The sequence below is a fragment of the Mycteria americana genome, chromosome 3, assembly GCF_035582795.1.
Source record: "Mycteria americana isolate JAX WOST 10 ecotype Jacksonville Zoo and Gardens chromosome 3, USCA_MyAme_1.0, whole genome shotgun sequence".
Taxonomy (NCBI): Eukaryota; Metazoa; Chordata; class Aves; order Ciconiiformes; family Ciconiidae; genus Mycteria; species Mycteria americana.
In genome coordinates, this window is record NC_134367.1 from 111,113,887 (window position 1) to 111,136,855 (window position 22,969).

Genomic DNA, 22,969 nt, shown 5'->3' on the forward strand with positions numbered 1-22,969 from the left:
AATGGAGAGAATCTTGTCAGTCCTGTCAGTGCTAACATGGTAGAAAGTTGTCTCTTTGGTGCATTGTCTGAGTGAGTAGATTTCAGAGGACAGGACCAAGCTGAAATGACCCAGAGCTTCCTCAGACAGATGCTGCGTTAGCATGTGGTAATGACTCAAGTCATTCTGTCATCCTCCGTGCTTGTGATTAGCAGTTGGTGATACACTCGGTACAGCCTTTCACTTGAGAGCCTCCATGTGTTACACAAGGATAAGCAGCATCTCCATTTTTATTCTAGGTTTGTTAAAAATGCAACTTAGTGGGACAAAGCTATTGAAAATTCTGGTCGAACTTAGTAAGTGTTTTGACAAAAAAAAAAGTAAGGGAAGAAACTAAATTTTAACACCTTTTCCCTGGACTTTAGTTTTTTTATTTGAAACTATGTTAAAAGGCATAAAGGAAGGATGAAATATCTGAAGTGAAACAAATCTTGAACAATAAAAAGTTTCCTGAAGCTAACCAATATTTTATTTCGGATTAAAAAAAATCTTTTGGAGTAATGCTGAGCAAACATTTTTCTTCTGCAGGGGACACTTTCGTTTTAGGTAGCTCTTTAAAAATTAGATTATTTTTTTTTCTGTGCAAACAAAAATATGCTATTCACATAGTGCTAGTTCTAAACAATAGCGAGGCCACATATCCCCCACAAAGTGTTATTTCCTTCTGTCACAGGAAGCAAGGTGGAAGCTTGAAGAAGTGAAGAGACTTATCCAAGGTCACAGCGTAAGAACCAATTTGGAAATCCTGACCATCAGATTCTTTATTTGTTAGGCAGCATTTCTGAGGGTAGTTTGCTAGCAATTCAAGGCCCCTGTGCACACAAATGGAGTGCTGGTTTGAAGTACCTCAAAAAATGATGCTAGGCTGCTGTGTTTTGGCTGTTTTGTGCTCAGTCCTTGGTTATTTAATCCTTTCTTCCTTTTGATGGGTATTGGGAAAAGGATGCCAGGCTTTTTATTTCCAAGAATACACTGGATGACCGGGTAACTTAGTCATGGTCCACATGGAAGAGGCTTAGTGACTGCTGTGAGATACCTTTCACTTCTACTTTTTGCTAGCAGAGATGAACAAAGTTGTCCAGAGACCTACCCAGCAGGATTGTCACTGGACTGAACAGGAGAGGGAGGTAAAATGGGTGTAGGATGGATGAGTTCTCGCAGTGTGGAGAAAACTTGAACTGCTGCTGTCTGTGCTGAAACTGCTTCGCGCACAGGGGGCCAATAATTTGGATTTGCCACCCTAGCTTTGCCAGCTCTTAGTTTGCTTAGCTTCCCTACTGTTCTGCTGAAAACCTTTCAGAGAATGCAGTGGCTGTTGCCCATAAAGACCTGGCTGCTGTGGACGTAGAGGCCTCTGAGCTTTCTGACTATGTTACCGCCTCTGGGACAGTGGATCATTGATTTTATCCATTTTAGATGCTAGGGAAGGCACTTTTATCATCTTTGTGATACCTCATTGACAGACTGTTTAAAATTATATTGCTCACTAAAAAGCAGCGGTAATTACCTGTGGGATGGGAAGGAAGGGCATGGTCAAAGTAGGGTTGAGAGCCGTTACTGTAACTACTGCTGCATAAGAGTCCTGCTGCTGTTTATCAAGAAATCCTGGAAAAGGAGGCAAGGCATTTTTCCTGGTTTAAGTACAAATTCCAGGGCAGTTGATTTTGTCGACGGTATTTCACTAAACTTTCTGAATGTAGATTCCCCGTGCACTATGGGTTACATTCCAGGCTTTGAGGTACTGCGGTGATGTGAGTAGTTGGCCAGTGACATTGATTATAGCTGGTGAACTGCACCCACATCCCATTAAGTTAAAGCCCCAGGAGGGCTGAAAGTCAGGTATTTTAACTGTTCTCGTTGTAAAAAAACATATAGCGGGTATCTAACACCTTTGCACTCAGTATAACTTAACTATACCACAAAGAGGACCATGGGCAGCTTGAGAGGAATGGAAGTACAAATAAAGAGCAACCAATGGATCATAGTAAAAAACAGGAAGAGTTTGTGTTCCCTAATCCCTAAGATGGCTGACCTCCCCAAAATAGCTGCTTCTCAGAGATAAGGCTTGATGAAATGCATATGAAAATGAATGTTAATCATTATTTGGTATTTTAAATTGATACTTCAAGACCAAGTGTAGACACATGTAAATGTAAAGTACCTTTTAGGTCTTGCCCAGTCCATTTTATGGCCAAAAGAAAGTTTGGTGGGTCTTTTTTATTCAGTTTGTTTGTGCCGTTTGTGCTGTCAAGTGAGTCCTGTCCAGTACAGTTTGTTAACTGTAACCCTCTCCTAAACTGATGGGGTTTTTTTCCAACATCTCCTTTGAAACCACGCCACAATCCAGTAGATCTTTGGTGGAGAGTATACGGCATTTCCTTATTTCCTGAAATTGCTTTATGTTCCTCTTTTCTTAGTTCCTTATATGCCTAATTGTTTTTTGATTCCAAGTCCGTCAGAGTACTATGCATGTGTGACTGGGTTGTGTTCTGTATGGCATTTTCATGTGCTCTGCTCCTCCTTCTGGACCTTCCCATAGTTATTCATGTGTAGCGTACTACCCTTTTGCCACAAAACCAGACTAACCCCATTTACTTTGCAGTGGGGCTAGCAACCCCTGCAATATTCTCTTTTTATTACTTGTTTTGTACCCAAATGTCTGTTTGCTAGGTCTTGATGAAGAATGAGCAGTAAGCTGTGTGTCCTACTTCTCTATTTTGTGTAATGAATCATTTTACAGTTATAAAGGATTTAGTTATAAAGGATTTGTCTGCCAGGAGGAGGTACATTTGCATTGTATAAATAGATTTATCTAGAGTCAACAAGGTGTTATGCTTTGCTGAAACCTACCCAGCTGGGAGGAGCATTTTACATAACAGCAGCAGTAGCAAATTTGTGAAAATACTATTGCTGACAATAGTTAAGAGAGTAATTAATGGCCAACTGAATCAGTTAGGAAAAAGGGGGGAAGAGGGGTTGGAAGAACCTTGAAGGGGAGCTTGCACTCAACAGAAAGCCTATTGACAAAGTGGATATAAAGGAATATTTGGGGTTGGCATACATTTTATGGTACCAAATTTGAAAATGAGAACTGTAAAAGAAATGACTGTCAGTTCTGAGTAATTGTGTAAAGTCTTCTGAGAGTTTGATTGCACAGTCTGCTCACTGAAGGGTAAAGATCTTAAAGAAAACCTAGAGTCATAGAGAGAGACGTAAGATGTTCTGTCTCCTTGATCTGTCTTTACACATACCAACTGTTTTATTAAGATTCCTATCACAGTATTAAAAATAATAAAAAAGCCATTTTAATATTATTTAACATTTGTCTAACTATTCTACTGTGGCTATCAACGCACAGGCATCTCATCCTCAGGGCATGGTAATTCTGAATAATGATATTGGTCAACTCTTACAGTTCTCTCTGTACCTCAGTATATGCTTGGGAAAAAGATCTTGCATGGAAAGCAATAATCAAAGTGTCTTTTAGCATGCCACAAGACAGTAGAGAGACTGCCTGAAACATGGGTGGTTGTCTTGGAATTGTAACGTCATGCCTTCATGTGTTTTTTCCCTAATGTCGTCAGGATGTACCTTGGCTTACACAGAGCTAATCACTCTGTTCTTTGCTGACATCTGTTTTTTTTCTGTAAGCATTCCCAATTCATAAGTCTTCCACATGTTCAAGGCTTAGCAGAGATCCTCCGGCAGAGACACAGACTCCAGGAAGGAGTCCTTCTCTAGGCTTTTTTTGATGTTGAGGGCCATTGACCTTCAGCAGCTTTGCTCCTGGGATAATTTCATTCAAGTGTAGCAAGGCCTTGAAGCACAGTCTGATACACAAGGGCAAAGAACTGCTACTTCTCCATCCCTTTGGACTGGCTTCAAAGCACTGAGATGTAGGCAGTTTTCAGTGCATTCAGCTAGAAGAGTCACCAGTGAGTCATAGCATCCACCAACATACTGATGTTCAGGGATGTGTGGAGGTAGGGTAACGCTGCAGTGTTTCTTTTTGCTTCCCTAGAACTGAAAGCTGGATAGCCTCCATCCACATTAAGTCCCTTTCAGTGGCAAACCTGTTATGTGTCACCAATACTATTGCTGTCCCTCACAGCAAGTGCTTATGTGCAATTTCATTTTGCTTATGCTTTGAGTTTTTGAGGTATTGTTGCTCAGTTTTTGAACAAAGTGGAAATTAGCTCCTTGGTGACAATTTGTTGTACTTATACAACTACAGAGTTTCGCAGAGGTTGGCACGGTGGAGAGGGGCATGACATGAAACTTTCTTCCCCAGCAAGCCTCTGCTTCTACCTGGAAAAACTATTGCTCTTCCACTGTGAGGCCACTGCTTTTCACAGTAAAGCATTTGGCTATGATGTGAGGATGCATCACTGCACCCTGTGGAAAGGGACCACATATGCATGCTCATGATTGTGCTGATTTGTGATATTCTACCCATCTCCCCCAGCAACTGATCTGCAGTAAGGCCATAAACCTTAATTTAATACTGCTGACAGCTAAAGGAGAGATACTGCTTTAAACAGTTATAGAAGCAGAATTGCATTTTAGAAACGAAAAATATGATTCCTATCTAAAATGATGTTTGAATACAATTAAGTGTCATACCTCTATTTGTGTTTTTCATGACAAGGCATACAAATGTACCTCTGTTTTGGCAGTGCTAAAAGTGCAGGACTGAGAGATTACAGAGATGCTACTATTGCAGGGTTCAGAGAGAGGTTATATCTGACCTGCGTGGAATCAACTCTTGATGAGCCAAGCAATCTTCTCCAGTCTCTCCTTTCTGTGGCTTTTTTCTTAGATCTGGTCAACTTCAGTCCAACTGGTAGAGGTTGGAACAGGAGTCAGAGAATTAGTCTGGTTTGGGCAATTTACAGTCTCATTTCATTATGAAATTGGTTGACGTGTGCCTTAGTTTCCTCATCTTTAAAATGTTAGTGATGTTCTTCTTGATGTGGTGTTTTTAAGAAATAAGAATGGGAAAAAAATCCACTACGTGTAGTGGCAGTGTTGGTTGTGTTTGGAACTGGGGAGCCTGAACAGGCAAAGATAAAATTTACTTGAGTAATTGGAAGTGGATTTGAATCCAGCCTTCTAGGAAGCAAAATGTGAAAAATTACATATATTTTCTATCTAATCAACTATTACGGTTTACCCAAAAAGAGGCGCGCATGAAGTTTGGAAGCACTATTTTCATGACCTGTCTCCAGTAGCCTTGTTTTATTTCATATTCGGTTCCATGTCTGATGTTGAGAGTGGACTCATGTTAAATCTGCTCCTGTTGTCTATTGGTAAGCTTAGAGATCTTAACCACCTCATGATTTTGTCAGCATCCGCCTCATGTGGCAAGCAGCATTCATCTTCCAGTGAGTTAGCAATCCGTCTGGTCTGGCCGGTGTTCCCCATGGGTAGGGTTGCTGGCTGATAAGAGCTGGTCTCCAAGCCTGTTCAGACCCAGAGAGACCTGATGGGAATGGCAGAGCTAATAATAGAAGTTGGACCTTTTTATTTTCCCTCTCCAATGTTTGTGTTTTGAAAAATTCACAGAAAATCACAGAAAAGGGTTTTTTGTCTTTTTTTAACCAGTTGCTTACTGTTACAAATATAGTAATCACTGCTTTTAGGAGAGGTATGAAAGCTGGGAGGGGGGGAATGTTTTGTTGGTTTTTTTAATTTCACAAAGATGCAATGGTACCTGATAGAAAAGGGAATCAAATAGCAAATGCAGTCTGATATTGAAACAAAGGCAACAAAAAGCAAGCAAAAGAAATGAGATTTGGGATTTTAACAAAATTACTCTATCCCATTGTACTGTTCGAAGTCAGGATGTTCATATTTAGGGATGAAAACCTTAAAGATCTGCTGTGTGAGATGAAATTTAAAAAAAAGTCCCATGACTATGCATACACAGTGTTTCATAGGTATTTGGGAATAAGTATTTTTCATCTCTTTTGGCCCTTTTCCGTTTTGTAGATACCACAGAATATATTTGTAGGTACCACTGCATGCTAGAAAATCACACTTCCTTTGTAAAATTCGCTGCTGCTGTTTACTTGCTTACTATTAATTTTTGGATGTGCTGTTGGAGCTGCTTATTCATTGGTAAGCAAATCACAAGAAAAAATACATATGTTACCATGAGCCCTAAGAAAAACAAAAAAGCAGCTAGATTTTGTGCAAGATTAATAGGGAAAAACATTATCATGTCATTTATTGTGCTCAGCAATTATTTGCTGTCTCAGGAGCTATGAAGATAAATATTAGATCCTCAGTCAACTTCCCTAATTGAAAAATGAGAAAGTGTGAAATATGGCTAACTTTCTTATAACACATTCTTATTTCATTATAGTTTTAAGGAAGCTAGTCATTGCTGTAAATTCAGGAAAGCTACATCACACAAACATTAATGTTGGGAAGTCATTCAATCAAAAGGTAGGAAAAGTAACTAGACCTGGTCAAAAGCATTTCCAAGAGAACGCAGAGGGCCTGGCTAGTCTGAATGCTGTATGGCTCTGTGGAAAGGTCATGCTACTGAAACGTGGCAGTGGACAACTACCAGCTCCTCAAGTGTACTATGAAGCTTTCTTTGGTATAAGCAATCATACTGCCATTAGGCAAGGCTGAAAGAGCAGATGTTTTAAAATTTATATACTAAGCATAACATCCCTACTTTGAAACAGCAGCAGCAGCAGAGAGGGAGAGCACGTCAGAACCGAACTGGCTGAATTATTGACATGAGTGAGTTCCAATCTAGTAAGTTTTCACTTGCGTTTCCTGCCCAACATTTTATCTTTGTCTGAATTCACATGTTTTCAAATTTCTTGGGTTTATGACAATATTTAGTTATGTGTTTAAACCTCTTAAGTCAGTATTTCCAACCCAGAATTGTTTTGAAACTTTTATTCTGTGAGAAATTTGGGCATTTTTATTTTATGGTTAGATACATTTTGAAATGTTGACATTTTCTGTGAATTGAAAATTCTGTTTCTACGCAGAGCAAGAGCAAGATTTCTCTCGGAGTAGCTCACTGTGGGAATGCTGTGCCCTTAGCATGCAGGGTAGGGGGTGCTCCCTCAATGGGAAGTTATTTATTATACTCTGTCCTGCCTTCATCAGATGTATGGCCCTGTTCATTTTACACTGTAAATTATTCAAACTGCACCGTGAAGACAAAGTAAATAATTTCCTTACAGGTTTTTTCATGGCTCTGTTATTATAACATCTTAGTTCCTTATCAATGTTAATGAAATGAACATTGTCGAGCTCTTGTGATGAGTTTATTCCCATTTTATGTATAGGAAGTGAAATAAGATTGAAGTCAATTTATGTAACTGGAAAAGTGGCCAAGCTTTCAGGCATATACAAACATGGGCTGCTTTTTCTGCCTGTATCAGGCAGTCTAATAAAAAGAGATCACCTCCTCTTACAAATGTGGCTTCACTTGCATCCTTAGGCAATGACAGCAACAGTAACAATGCTGTTACAAAGATTAAAGCCAGAAATTATGAAGTGTTGACTAATTTTGGCTGCCTGGTGTGAGAAACCTGGAGGCCAATCTTTTTTCAAAGCATTTTTTGAGGACATTGTGTTTTCCAAGTATCTCTCCCACTGGTCTCATTTGCAGCTGAGACCACTTGGCTTCTCCGCAGATCGGAATACAGGTGTCCTGGGGTGGGTGGCTGGAAAATGGGGGCAGCATAGCTCGCTGTGGAAGTTTTGATTTATGTGATCTGCCCTATATCACGTTGGAGTTGAATGGCCATTTGCCAAGGATGGCTTCAATTGCCTTAAACATGAACTCGTCTTTCTCTTCTTTCACTTCCCTACCTCCTTTATTTCATACCTTCCAACTTCTCTAATGGTAGAAGCAGGGGTATTAATGACTCGTATCAATAGGAAATTTACTTTGTTCTGGAATATGGCTATCCTCAGCACCAAGTGAGCCATCGGCCTTCAAATGTCTGTGCTGCTATAATGCTGGAGGGTTGGAGATGAAGGGTGAGGAAATGATGTGCCCATCAGAAATGGCAAGTCATAGAAAAATCAATAATCAGAAACTCCTCAGAATTCTCACTATCCTTTTATAGCTAGACAGCAGCTTTTCTTTGTTTCACACAACCTTTAAATCCCCCAAGTACTCTCTTTTTAAATATCTCTGAGTCAAGGCCTTGAACTCAAACCAAAGGAGGAACAGATGAAATTGAGAAGTTAATGGCAAATACTTGTGACAGATAAGCATTGTCAGTGGGGTTGCACAATCCATGATTTTTAGTGGTGTTTAGTGGAGAAATGTTAGACTGCAGCACTGGCCCATTAGAAAATATTATTTAAGAGGTGTAATTAAATAATAGGAAAGTTTCTCTTTTTTGAGGGGTAGCACGTATGGTGAGATAAGCATGGTGGAGTTCCATGGGTAGATATTTCTTACTACATACATGCATTTAAAAATGGATGTTTTTCACCATGTGTGCATACAGGGTCTTGCCCCGAGAACTGTTTGAGTCAATTCAGCTGTGTCCAGCCAGACTCCTCAGGGATAGCCCAGAGAGCAGCCGCTTTTTGGTAAAACATGCACGAGGGTGCACATTCATCCCAGGTCTTTGCAATTTCTGTTCATCTTGTTTTGCATAATAGAAATGACAGGGTTTTTTACCAACGACCAAGTACTGTCCTATTAAGCTCTCTTGTTTTAATGTGTGCTGAGTGGGAGGGCTTTACCTGACTATTGGTCCCAAAAGCTTTCGGTAGCATTAAAAATTATGGCCTGAGAAGTTGAATGTAACATGTGAAGGTATAATTACGTTCAGCTTGATTAATCCTGCATGATAATTAGCAGCGTAGCCAGTTTGCGAGGTAAGGGATATCTTTGGAAATGCCTGTAAGAATTTCAGTCTTCCCTTCCGCTTGGCCAGCTGTGGTGGCAGTAAGGTGAAGGTTCCCATTTTGCCCTGATCAAACATCACAATCTTTCTGGCCACATTCCTCAGAGAGAGACACACCAGAACTTGCCAGTGCACTTCAATTTCTCTGCTGATCAAGGGAGGGCGGAGGAGAGAAGAGGCAACCCAAGCCAGAGAAAATCTGCTGAGGAGTGAAATACATCCCCTTTGGCCCCACAGTCTGAGCAGTAAGTTGCTTATCCGGCGTTAGGCTAAGCCACGTGATTTTCCCCTTTCATGCTGATCTGCTACATGGAAACTTAAGTCCAAAAGCATGGGCAGTCAAGAGCGGTCACTTGTGTCCAGGGTCTGGTACTGGATTTGAACACTGCCAAGGCTGGACTGTGTTCAGAAGCAGGACCTGTGAGATACAAAGCCAGCACTTGTTCCCCAAGGAGTTGTTTGTTTCTCCTTTCAATTTAGAGCCTGAAATGCCATTTGTTTAATGTTGCTGTTTAAATAATGATTTATAAGACTCCAAGCCAGCCGTGGTACAGCTTAATGACTGCAATAATTTATGGATGCCACTGGCTACATAAACACTGCTGTAAATATAAAGGATGTCTCCCACAAATTTTACTTTGATACTTATTTGATACCATTCATTTTCCTTTCCTTACACATCATCTGTGTGTGAGTTGAGGCCACTTGACTCAGCGATCCAGGTCATTCTGGCTCACCTTGCCAGGAGTGATTGGGGCTGGGAAATGAAAAGATCAAATGTCTATTTTTGTTACAAAATATTTTAATTAAAAATTAAATTTCTTTGAGCTTGGATGCAAACATCTGCATTAGGTGGCCCATTAAAAGGGTCATTTGTATTTGGGCTTTTTTTGGTTATCTATTCGTTTTACTAGTTAATCATCTCCTTTATTCAATTCATTTTGTCTTTGTGTACACAGTAAGCAAGCAAACAGGAGACAGGAATAAATCATGCACTGTCACAGAACCCAGCCATTCCCCGGGCTGCAGTTTTGCTATTTATGTTCTCTAACCTATACAAGGAGCATGTATATACGCATCTAATGCAAATCTGAGCTAATTCAAGCCCCATCTCCGCAGAGATGAATGAGCATGCAAATCTGCTGCTTTGTTGTGGAGGAAAAGCTCCTGGAATTGCTTGATGTCTAGTTGCAACTGACAGCTTTTAAATACCACAGTCAGTTGACTTCAGGAGATTTGTGCTCCTGGGCTGCAACAAAGACACCTGGGAAGATAGTAGGTGCTCTGGAATGCCTTGGTTCCATTATATTAGTGTTAATGCAGTCATGTGCTTGGAAAACTGAGTGCCTTTACAAAGTTAAAATGAATTGAGTAAACAGAAAAACTCCATTGCCTACAATAACCCCTCCTCTGAATCTCAGCATATCGTATCCCAGCAGCTGCTGGGATAAAACATGGACATTGCTGAAAAGATTGCAGATAAACGGAGTGGGACATGAGAGCTGGTAATAAACGTGGGTGTTTCTTCAAAACCATCTGTGGGGTAATTCAGAGACAAAAGTGCTTCTGAATTTGAGTAGGACTTCAACATTTTTAAGAGAGTCGTGATGTTATTAACCTTATGGAAGCGCTCTGGGCCTTGTCTCTTAACTTTTCTTTGGGTGGTACTTCCAGCAACACGGTGCCACACAGGTTCATTGCATACCCCTACGAGAAGGGATCACCTACTGAGTTACCAGAGTCGCTTCTTACAGTTTTATAGCATCTGTTTGCACACTGACCTGAGCCTGCTGTGACTGGCTTGTGACATGTGAAGAGCTTTGCTTCTGACATAGGGAAAGCTCTCAGTGGTGTCTCTAAGAGTGCATTTTTGCAAGGAGCACAGCAAGGCCAAGGAGGATATCCTCTCATTGCCTTAAACCCTTACCAAGGGACCTGCAGAAATTGTCAGCAACCAGCTCCGAGTTACTTGGTCTATTTTTTCTGCAAAGCTCTCCTCTGTAGTCAGCCTTGACCTTGACTGAAATGCAAGGGCACTGTGCAGCCTGTATGCAGCAAGCCAGAATTGCTCTAAGGCAGTCAAAAAAATCGAGCTGACAGTAACACAGAGCACCCTTTTCAGGAGCCAGGGTCCTTTATTAAAAAGGTTTGGCATGTATTCCCCCCACTCCTGAATTGATTTGCACCATAAAATAAGCTTGAAGAGAAATAGTGGTTGTTTTCCTACATGCTTCATTAATTTTTAGTTTTGGCAGGCAATATAAATAAAAGTATCAAGTGCACATCTAATTGAATCACCAGTGATTCCCAGCTCCCTGTAGTACCAGAGAACATGATGTAGCTGCACTATTTAGCAAGCACGGATGAGTTAGGCAAACAATGGCTCACTCTGCCCAGAGGCTTTGGTTTAATCTTGAGCATTTACCCATTTAATATGAGACAGGGCAGGAGTTGTTGCAGTGGGGAATTCACAGCACAGACCTCTTTGTACTTCTAGGCTTGCCTTCTAGGAGTAGTGAACTTGAAGCACACCTCTGCAGAGAGTCAGGAAGGTTTCGGTGAATCGTATCTACACCCAGATTTTTGTGGAAAGGGCTCTTGCACTTCTCAAGCTTGGCCTCCTCCATGTGTACTGATGTAGGATGTTGCTGAACTAATTCCTGCCTCCTCCAGGTGGCTGATCTAGAGCATGTGTCTTTTAGGACAAATCCTTTTTTTCTTTTTTTTTTTAAGTGTCTCACTTGGCTACAATTAAAGACCTTGGGGTGAGGGAATTCCTACGGTAAGGAAAATGATACCCATCAGGCTGGATGATCTCTGACTTCTCAGCTGTCAAGGGAATCAAGTCCCTCCAGAAAAGGATGGTGCTAAGAGACAAGTACTCAAGATCATTTCTGAAAGGACGACACTGGCCTCTGATTGTAATGTTCAGTGACCTCATTTCATAGGAGTTGGCTCCTTTCCACATTGCTAGCTGCCTTTTGCTGCATAGCATAGGTAAAATGAATTAGTGATTTTTGTGTCTTGGTAGATGTAGTTTGCTGTGGGCTCCCTGACTCAAGGGGAGGGGAGTGCAGGATGCAGGAGTGGGTATAGAAGAGAAACAAAACTACAAGCAGAGATCAGACTGTTTTCTTTCTTGCAGAGAGAATATGACAACGTGATACATCCAAGTCATAGGTAATACATGTTGACAGGAGGGTATGATGAAAGCTTGTGTTCTTTCCAAACCATGTAGCCATGTTACTCCTGAGCTAGACAGAGAGGATATCAGTCTTCAGGACTGTCAGTCTAGCAGTAAATTCACATGCAATTAAAAGCTATCATGCGTATTGTGTTGTTCTTGAGAAATACTACGGAGCAGGCTGCAGGATTTCAGCCCTCTTTTCAAGGGTCAAAGATGCCTTCCAAGTTAAAACACCAGAAATGCCTGGGGAACTGAAGTTCTCTGTTAGGTGGACCATTAGATATTTGAAAAGATTAAACAGGTCAAACAAAATAAAATAATTCCTTTATCAAGTAATCATTGGATTGAGGGGATTTCACAAGGTGTTCTCCCCTTCAGTGTTATCCAGGATCCTGTGACCTGTTGGTTGAGAGGAAGGCAATTCAGTAATCTGAAGTGGGTTTTGTTGTCTTTTTCTCTAGGATCTGCTTCTGGCTCAAAAATGGCTCTGGAGGGTTCCTTCAGCTGCTGGAACGGAACGACGATCAGGCTGGGGCAGGCATGTGACTTCATCAGGGACTGCGCCGAGGGAGAAGATGAGGGAGATATGTGCAGTGAGTAAATCCAAACCTCCAGGCTGCATCCTGCTTTTCCAAAAGTATTGATTGTTTTGAATTTTCATGCCTGAGAGCATTAATAGACTAATTTGGTACTATCAAAAGACCAGTATTCTCCATAACACATGCAGTTTCTCTGGATGTCTGCCTGGAGCAGACCATTTGGTATGTTCCTGTACTCGTCTGCATTAGTTCTGCAGCAGGTTCTTAAGATGCTCTTAGTGCTTCATCTCTTCCAAAGTCCTGATCAAAAATGCAAAGGAAGTATAGCCTCAATAGCTAGATGCCATACGGAATTATGAAATGTGTAGTTTGTTAGAGCCTTTAATCAAAATGTAGCACAGCATGTGGGAGAAGGGAGAGGAAGGAGAAAAATTCTAAGATGAAAAATGAGTAGAGCCAGTAGCTTGTCTTTGACCAGCTCCTGTGTCTTTGTAATTCCTCTTGTTCTCTATCTTCTCTTCAGCAGTCAGTAGTCTAATAAAATACAGTAGAAGATAGATAGCAGCCTGAGTTTTCTTAAAACTTGCTGTGCCTGAATACTTTGTAATTGTGCCGCATAACCTAGATACTTTAGGACCTTCCTTTCACTGTCTTGAAGATGCCTTATCTCCTTTTCTATACCTCTACATATTCTACCTGCAGCGTCTTCTCCTTTGCCAGTCTACAGATAGTTAGGAGTGGTGGATTGTCAGCTGTATGGTTATCTACAGGGAAAATATATAAAGAAAAATAGTTGTTGAGAGTTCATCATTTACCAATTTAAAATGTGTGTGTCACAGCTGATCTAGCCTATGGACTTTTGTCAGCAGAGCTGCATTGATTTGGTGTGCAAATAATGTGTTCCCTGACCAAAATACCAGTCCTGGCAAAAGCCTTTGGAATAGAAGAGGCAGTTATTCTCAGTTTAGCTTTCATATGCGACAGCTAGAGCAGGGGAGAATCTGGGTAAGGTAATTCAAACAAGCTGCGTTGATATAGGTGATGTCTCAACTAACAGACCTTTGCTGTTTCTAGCGTAAACATAACATGAGAGTGACACAACTTCAGTTCTTTGCTGCTAACAAAGAAATAAAGTAACAGATTTTATTGGTGTGGAGAACAGCGGTTTGACCTGGGGTCATCTAGTAAACTAGTTAAAAGCTTGAAACGATACGCTTCTCCATCATGTTAGATGTTGTTACAATTTGAAATTATGTTCATTAATGACACACATTCAGTGAACATTAAATTCGCTTTCGTAGGAACAGTGTCATCACTGCAGACTTGCAGCTCCTTAGAACCAATAATGCTTCAATTAGTAGTATCACAACTTTCTTTTTGACTAAGAGCTTTAAAACAGAGCTCTAAAACCTCATAATGGTATTTCTATTGTGTTCTACACTTTAATTAAAAAAAATAGTAAATTATGATAATCAGTAGGTTGAATGCATTTTCATTTCATTGGAAGTAGAGAGACATATTATTTACCATCAGCTATATGTCCAGATACACTGTTGTGTCTTTCTGCTATAAATGGCTCTGCCTTTGTGAGGGTAATCCTGTCTATACCAGTGGGAACAGCAGAGCTCACGAGGTGGAGTTGCACCAATCATGGATGTAAACTAAATACCAGCATAGGATGGGGGAGGCCTAGAGGAACATGCTTACCTGTTATTTTCAAACATTGGGTGCACCTGTGGCTGGTGTCTCGTCCATATTCACATATCAGGAGGCTGGCTCTGCTTTTGCCCCTAGCTGCCACCCTGTATCCCATGGTGAGCCAGTTGGTAAAGTGACCAGTCCCTCTTTCACATAGGCTACCCACAGGGGTTGGGTTGGTTTGGTTGCCTTTTCTCCCTCCATGCAGCATTCATCTGTAGCTATTTGCATAAAGCAGTATAGCACTTACAGTTGTGTCAGCAAAGAATGTTCTGAGAATGTAAATGAGAAAATGTAAAAAGCAGAGCCTATTTAACTGCCTGTTTAGCAGAGTATCGCTCCCTAGCTTGAGGAGAAGACCACACGGCTTGTTTTCAACCACAGGTACTGGGAATGAGAGTTTTTACTCCCAGCCAAAAGGCCTGAAATGCACCATCTTCCACCCAGGCAACAAAAAAGACTGGCTTGCCTTAGCAAGAGCTTGAGTTGTGGGTATGTCTGCTTATCCACTTACAAGCCTGCTCAGTTCTGTGGCTGATTTCTCTGCTTTTGCCTCTTTACTGTGTTGAATATTGTTGGCATAAGACTTCTTACACAAAACAGAGAAATGATCTGATGTTTTAGATGTCAGTTACATCTGCATGGCAGCCCAACACAAAACATATGTCATCTTTCAGCATTTCAGTTGTCATTTTGCTCCTGAGCAACACGGATGTTTTTATCAGCTTTTTGCAAGCATGGCAAAAAGTGATTCAGATATATAAAGCAGAGAAAAGGGTTTCCCAAATGCTTCTGCTTACACAAAAGAGCTGCCAGAAAAAGATGTAGCCATGCTCAAAACTGAGGGCAGAGCTTTTAAAATTACCATTAACCAAAGGCATCTGTCTTTGAGCTTCAAGGAGATGATGGGGTTTTTTTCCTTTCACAGTCTTTTAGCTATGCAGGTACTCATATATATATATTATTTTTTCTTCCTATTCATTTGATTTTTGTTCCTTCCTTAGCTGAAAAAAATCTCCCTAACACCAGCTGTTTGTTAACATCCCTTTACTTATTAATGGCCAATGAAATGCAACAGTGCTTGTTCTGCATGCAACCAATTAGTCTGTGTAGACAGTGTAAAATCAGAGGGATGACCCCTAGAGAAAAGCATGTTGCTGTTTGAGTCATAATCAAATATTCTCGCAGGAGCAAAAGACAGCTTCAAAGAGGCAGATGTGGAATTAGATGCCAAACTGTGTTGATTTGGGATCAGACATACAGATTTAACGGACTGATGGAAGTGCCACACTGAAAATTACTTTGCAGAAGCATACTTTGCAGACAGAGGTTAAGACTTCACATAGTGGTGGTCTTATGTCTTTGCTAGTAAATCCATGCTTTTATGGATTATAACTTACTGCAAAAAAATAACATACTTCCTCTTATTGTAGTAGAGAATCATATATGTAATATAGCCGGTATGGTACCAGCTATATTAGATATAATAAGACAAGGTAAGACAGAGATGAAAACTCAGATTATTTACTAATACAGATTGGCAGAGCTCTGCTTTACAGGAAGGGAGAATTTGTTTTAGTAGTTTTGTACTTCTTTTCTTAGTTAACAATATTTTGGATTTTGGTTCAGTAATCTTTTGTTGCAGGGCAGCAAGTCTGGGCAAAAATAAAAGTTTTACTGAAAAAAAGTGCATATACTTTTGGCTAGTCCAAAATGATTTTACTTTCTGTCTCAAATTCACCAAAAATTTCAGCCTGGGAAAATACTGGTTAATCGGTCAAAGCATGTTAGGAAAGTAATGAATATAATTAAAAAAAAAAAAAAAAAAAGAAAAAAAAGAATGGAGGTGCTGATAGTATATTTATTATCTAGAGGCCCAGAACTTAGAGTATTCACCCAGGGTATGACAAACCCAGGACTGATTCTCTCTTCTGCCTAAGTGAATTTGAACACACATTTCCTATTTCCATGGAGAGTTTCCAAGATTGTGGTCTGGAGTTCTGGTCTAGTTCAGAAGAAAAAGGGTTACTCAAGTCTCTCCTGAGGTTGCTCTTCCACATTTTATAAATTTTACCTGGAATAGGGATTGAAAGTAATGTCCTCCATCTTTCAAATAAATCTCATAACCACTGGGTTATAGGGTAATTTTCACTCTTTGCCTCATTGAATATTTAAAGATGTTAAACACATTGACAGGTGAGATAAGGAAGACTGGTATCTGATTCATGAAAGGAGTGACTCAGGCTGTGCTATGTGGTTGGAGGAGTGCATGCACACATCTGTCAAGAGACCAGATGGCAGCTAGAATAGGAACCTATAAAGTTTGAATTTGTGATAACATGAGCAAGTGACCAAAAAAGCATAGATAATTAATTCTACAGGGGCCAGTTTACTTTCCAGGCAAAAATGCATGAAGAAACCACGGGATTCATTTATGTCCTAGGGATACATACAGCCCAGCAGAGTCTCCCTGCAAGCAAAATGATGAAGTAACAACCTGTTGCCATGTAGCGCTCTCTTAAGGTTCCTGTCTTGCATACACTAATACTTTTGCTTCTTTCTTGATCAAAAGCTATAGCTCTAGCAACAAATTCTAACCTCTGGCAGTTCTGAACTCAGCAAAGCCTTCTGGCATTACAGGATAACTCTTTGTTGACTGTGTTGAAAAGTGTTTTCCTTTTTTATGCTTCATTTCTGGTAGAATTTGGCAGACCACCTTTGCTAGCATGGAGGCAGCCATTGAAACAAATTCATGTTTAAGATTCATGTGCTTCTTTAAGTTCTTTGAGTAGATGATCTTTTTGCCTTCTGAGATTTCCTCCTACGTTTGGTAAAGGTCCATACATACCAGAGTAGACTTTTATGCTTGTGTCTTTTATAATATATGTCTGGAATTTCACCCAAAAGATTAAACTATAGTATCTGGTTGATTTACACCTAGTTTTGAATCACAAGCGTGCTCCATCCGCTTCATAAATTATGCCAGTTGCTAATTTTTCTTGCTTTTAAAGGATGAAAAGTCTGCATTAAAGTTAAAAAAATCCTTAAACTTAATTACCTTTCAAGCAAAATCTAAATCATTCTGAAGGCTTGAAAATATTTGGTTAGGAACAAGTTTAACACCCTACAGCTTTTCTCTTACTTCATCACTCAAATAAAAGCAGAGGCTCTCACATTCTCACAGTGCTCCAGTCTCACTGAATTACTCTATTCTCTGTCCTGTATCCACAAGCTGCATCTTAATCTTACTGAGGTCTAAATTTTTTTAGGTTTCTGTCACTAATGATAATATCCAACATGGCAGGTTTCAATAGGCGTAACTCCCGCCCCCTCGTTTACTTGATTTTCCAATAAAGTCAGATTAGCTTTCCCTCATCAGTTCAGTGTCTGCGCTAATGTGAGTTTGAATTATAAACGTTCAGAAAATTGAGAAGTACACATTGATGGAAAAGTGCTAGCCAAAGAGCTCTTTGTGGAGTAGCAATATGTGGAATCGTAGGTGCTGTATGTATTCAAAGTAAGAAAGAGCAGCAGAGAAAATGCATCCAGTGTATGGGACATCTGAAAATTCATAAAAAATTAATTTGTGGAGGAGGAATGAAATTTTCTGGGAAAGTAATAGCTTCTTATTTATGCCCTTGTTCATCGACAGTGAGCTTTTTCTGGCCTCCAGGCAGGGATTGCTACTTAGATGACTCCTCCTGCTGCTCTGACTTGTTTACATCATCCTAGGTAGCGTATGGCCATGAAATGAATTCAGTTGGACACTGAGCCAAGCTGTTTCAGTAGGAATTCAGGACACATTATAATGTGTCATTTTCTTTGGCTCCCAGCCTCAGGCTGCGCAATGAAATATAATCAAGTTCTGTAGAGGGGTAGAACACAAGGGAAGCAACTCTCTGCTTAACGGCTTCACATTTAAAGACTGCTGAATGAATTTGGAGATTTTTAAAAGGAAAAACTTGAAAAAGCCTTAACTCCAGTACAGGTTTTGATCTTTTCATAACAAATTTGTGTGCTTGTGGAAAATAACAATAAAACAGGCCTGCCATCTCCATGTCAGGTTCCAGGTTCAAATTTGGCCCTACTAGAAAGCCACAGATGTAAGATTTGTTTCAGTTTCCTCTGTGAAGTGAGTTGTGATTCAGGCTGCTAGAAAATCAAATACTTGTGGTCTAGACACTGCAGCTGTGGTGGTTGCCAGCTGTTTTCTCAGGGTAGACCAAGGAGTAGGTGAATGTGCCACTGCCTTTTGAGGTGTGTGAGTCAAAGCTGAGGCCCTGTGAGCAGGTACTTAATTGACCTGCAGACTCAGCTGGGGGGTTCTGCTGATATTTAAACATTTTGAATGATCTGGAGTTTGGATATTGGTGCCTCACTTCATAGAGAGAAAATTTCAGAGGGAAAAATTCCTAACAATCACGTCAAAATCTGAGTTCAGGAGCCTCCTCTTCTCATAGAGACGCTAATGAAATTGCCACTATCACATGACCAGCACGTCCTCTTGCTTTAGGAGTTTGTAGTCTATCCTACGTTTTGTAAGTGAAGAAATTTTTACTCTGATTTTGACAAGCAGTTGAAAGGAAAAACTAATTTCCTGGATATGGGGGCTTATAATGTGTTTGCACATGAAAATTCATTTTTGTCTTGCAATTTTAAACAGATTTCTTGTCTCATTTTCCTTTCTTTCAAAAAAAAAACCCACAACAACAAAACCAAAGATAGTTTTAGGGGAAGTTTAGGGGAACAGGAAAGGAGAAAACAAATATGGGATAAACTGGTTTTTAGTACAGATTTGAGTACACAATGGTGTAAAAACTCTGAGAAGTCAGGAATATCATCATCCCTTTTACGGCTACATCTGTTCATCACAGCAGTTTTTCTGGTTTATTGGCAGAAGGACCACCCCCACTGAACAGCCGTGTTCACGGGCTTTGTACTGCCAGTCCCAAGGACTGGTTAGTCTATATAGCAGGGTAAATTGCCTGGTTGCTCTTCGTTACTTCTCTTCTGGCATCTTTAATGCCTAATGTAACTCTCTATTAAAAGGGCACCTTTTTCTGCCAGGCTAGCTTTGTGCTCTACCTTTTTCACCATAAAACCCAGTTTGTGTCCTTTTACTACTGGGAAGCCTTCTGGTACCTGGCGGAGTTGTCAGCTGCACCCTGGGTGCAGAATCTATATTAAAGACCATTACTGATTCACTAAAAGTGAAAATCATGTTATAGTGGTTGTGACTTTACATGGCATTTTACAAGGTCTGTTGTCTGCTGAGGTTACTTAGTAAGTACAGAGTCTGGCCTCATGTTGAAGAAGAGAAAGGCAAAAGTAGAACTAGACAACAGTAGAAATTAGGGAGGCAGTGAGTGTTTATTGAGGATGATGGGAAAAATTATTTCATGAGTTTTGAAGGAAATGCGTGATACGTGGCTGAGTAGAGGATGTTCACTTATGGCAATATAAGTATATGGCTCAGGGCAAGAGGAGCAGTGCTTTGCACCCTTTGTAAGAAGATCTTGCAAGGTAGGTAGAGAAGGAGATGAAGAAGGCATGAAGTTACCTTCTGCTTTGAATGAGATGACTATTACTTTAAAACTGGCTAATTTAAAGTAAAAAAGCTAATGTGTCTTTATTGTTCGGAGCTGGAAACTTGCCTGAAATCCCAAGCCAGTGACAGAATGAGTGGGCTTCAAAGCCTGGAAGTACGGCTTAAAATAAACTATCCTCTCTTCATCCATTCATCTCAACCAAACAGATCCACAGGTGCAAAAACTGAGGCACAAAATGATTCAGTGCTTTACCTGAGACCGCATCAGTGCTTACAGAGAGAAGAGGTCTCATTATGGAGCTGGGGTGACTAGAGACCTACACTGTAAGGGAGGGGAATCATGCTAGGAACTTACCCCTCTCCAAGATTTCCCTCCATGGGGCTGCAGAAGCAGTGGTTAGGAAAGCCATCTCCAAGGTGTAACCTTGAGTGGGTTTATACCTGTGAAGCTGTAGAGGCCAGATATTTAGGAGACCCCATAATGTACACTGGGATGTGTCCTCACACTCGGATACGTCAAAGTGTGTGGGGAGTCACACAGCCTGGGGGTTGTTTCCCTTGCCACCACCCTCCCCATGGTCAGGCATGCACACGACTCCACACAAAAGGACTGAGTAGCTGGGGGGGAGGAGGGGGGCCTGCATACCCTGAGCACCCTGGTCAGAATAGTCACTGCAGCTTCTCTGTGTGCCCAGGAGTCTCCTCCTCAGCTCACCTGGGTTCTTCTGTATGTGTGTGTGTCTTTCCCTCTTGCAGAAAATCTTCCCTCTGGCTTTTACTGTTCATTTGAAGGAGGAAACTGTGGCTGGATGCAGGGCTCTTCTGCGTCCCATCCTTCTCCATGGCGGATTGGAAGCCCGGAGCACAACCGTTTTCCTTCAATAGAAGGTGTGTGAGAATAAATAGTAAGTGCAGAGAATGAACAATGGAGAGCAAAAAAGATACACAAATGGTGGGGAGAGGGAATAAGACACAAGGCACATTTTCCTATGTACTTATATATTCAGCCTCCAGTGAAACAAAAGCCATCTAAGTGCTTTGAGCAAAAGACTATCATGCTCACTTTCTGTCTTGAAGGTATAGACTGGTACTTCAGGTTTCCACAACTGACATCAGATACTGATCTTGACCCTTTCTAAACAACTTCACACCAAGTATTCATCTGCATGATCCATACTGGTCTGATTTTTTCTTTCCGATTTTCCTGTTTACTTTCTGTTTCTCTGTTCTGCTTTTTTCCCCTTCTCATTTCCTAATTTGTCTTCTCTTTGCTCCATTGTCCCTTGAGTTCCACTTCTATATATAATTACTCTATACTTGGTTCCTCTAGCTAAATCCCAGTAGTTCATTTCTTATCCTTCTTGTACAAACCATTGAAGGTTTATACCTTGGGCGTTGAACTGGTTGAGTTTTTGAACCATTGAACTGCTGGTTGAGTTCTGGCAAACAGGCTACCTGCCAGGATAAGCTTTTTCCTAATGCAATAATGTAAATCATTGGAGGCATTTGTTGCTGAGGCACAGAGCATCTAAAGGGATACAATAATAACAGCAGTTAATGGTGTACAGTCCCAACATTGCTTTAGAAAGTTAGATCCAGAGTTAAACATGAAGAGTAAGATTCTTTACTTTTGTGTGAACTGGTATAGACTACAGTGCATTTATGCCGTCTGATGGCTCAGCCCACAGTATTACAGATCATAAAGTGATGGAAGCATAGGTGAACATGAAGGCAAAGAGCCAGAAAGAGGGTACTGTGGGGAGGTGGCAATAAAGTGCTGCTGATTCATGATTTGTCTGTGCTGTAGAGGCAATTTCAATGAAAGCCCAAATAACTGGGCTCTAAGTAGTGGTACCCTGCTGAGCTGGAGGGCAGAGCTGAAATAGTACAAATACACACCTTTTCATGCAGAGCTGCCAAGGAAAAACCCTGGTGTTACTACTGCCCTCGTTCCTCTTGTTACAACAAATGATTAAAGGAGCAAAGAGGCTTCCAGCTGCATTAATATTACTCTGGTGGTATTTTGCCATAGTTGTATTTTGGTTTGGGATTGGCCAAGGTAAATACTCTCTTCCAAGTTACTTTTTGTTCATAAAAGATACATTTTGTTATTCAGCCTTGCAAGGAGGATGAATCTGAAGTCATGGAGGAACAGAAGATAGCAGTAGGGGGAAGGTAGACAGACAGACAGACTTCTTAAATGTATTTCCTGAGTATGTTTATTGGGTGAAGCTGCATCCCTAATAAATTGAAAAAGCCTTCTGCTCTGTGGCATTGTCCTGTAGTAGGAGCCAGCTAACAGGTTCTGGGGAGGTTTTACAAACCCTGAAAACAGAAGGTGAGTGCTGCAGTTTGACCTTCTTCCTGTTCTTTTATCCAGGTTGTGCACTCCTCCTTAACACCAGCAAAGCACCAGCAGTAGCAAATACTGTCATGACCAGCACTGCATTTCCAGCTCCTTTGAGGAACTCCCCCTGCGAGGCAAGTCCTAATGTTCTCTTTTCTCTTGCAATTTACAGGGCTTTTATTGTGTGTCTGACTCTGGTTTTCTAATATAGGCCCTAGGTCAGTAGCACAGCAACCACTTTCTCTGGTGGCTTATCTATAAAATATACTTATTTAATGCCCCTGTGTGCACGGGAAAGATATGGTTAGCTGCTTGAAATGCCACAAAATGTGCTCTGAAAAGCTCGGCATATCTTGTCCTCATTGTATGGCCTCACATGATGTATTACAATCTTCATAATCAGGCGTATATGCTGTAAGGGTAGGACAGCCAGCATTACATAAACACAAAGAGGAAGAAGCTTACTGCATGAACAAACATTGTATTTGCAAGATCCAAGATAGAATAGGCTTCAGGACTGCCCCTGAGCTGCTCAGAAAATACGGTGCATGCTTTCTCTAGCACAGCTGGGATTTGAGCTGGCAGGCCTTCATCATGCTGCACCTCAAACCTACAAATCCTCATGTAGGCCTTGTTCATAGGCGCACTGAAGTTAACAGCAGCAGAGATAAATTCATGTAGAATGGAACCAGGTTCTTATTCAAGCAGAAA

General features: G+C 40.8%; 1 protein-coding gene across 1 annotated transcript in view; it reads left to right on the forward strand.

Moving 5' to 3' along the window:
• ALK (ALK receptor tyrosine kinase) overlaps positions 1-22,969 on the forward strand; it is a 316,680-nt gene that overhangs the window by 222,502 nt on the left and 71,209 nt on the right. The window contains exons 6-8 of the mRNA XM_075496570.1: positions 12,588-12,719; positions 20,668-20,799; positions 22,292-22,392. Of these exons, the coding sequence (XP_075352685.1) occupies positions 12,588-12,719; positions 20,668-20,799; positions 22,292-22,392 (365 nt within the window). The remainder of the gene's footprint in view (positions 1-12,587; positions 12,720-20,667; positions 20,800-22,291; positions 22,393-22,969) is intronic.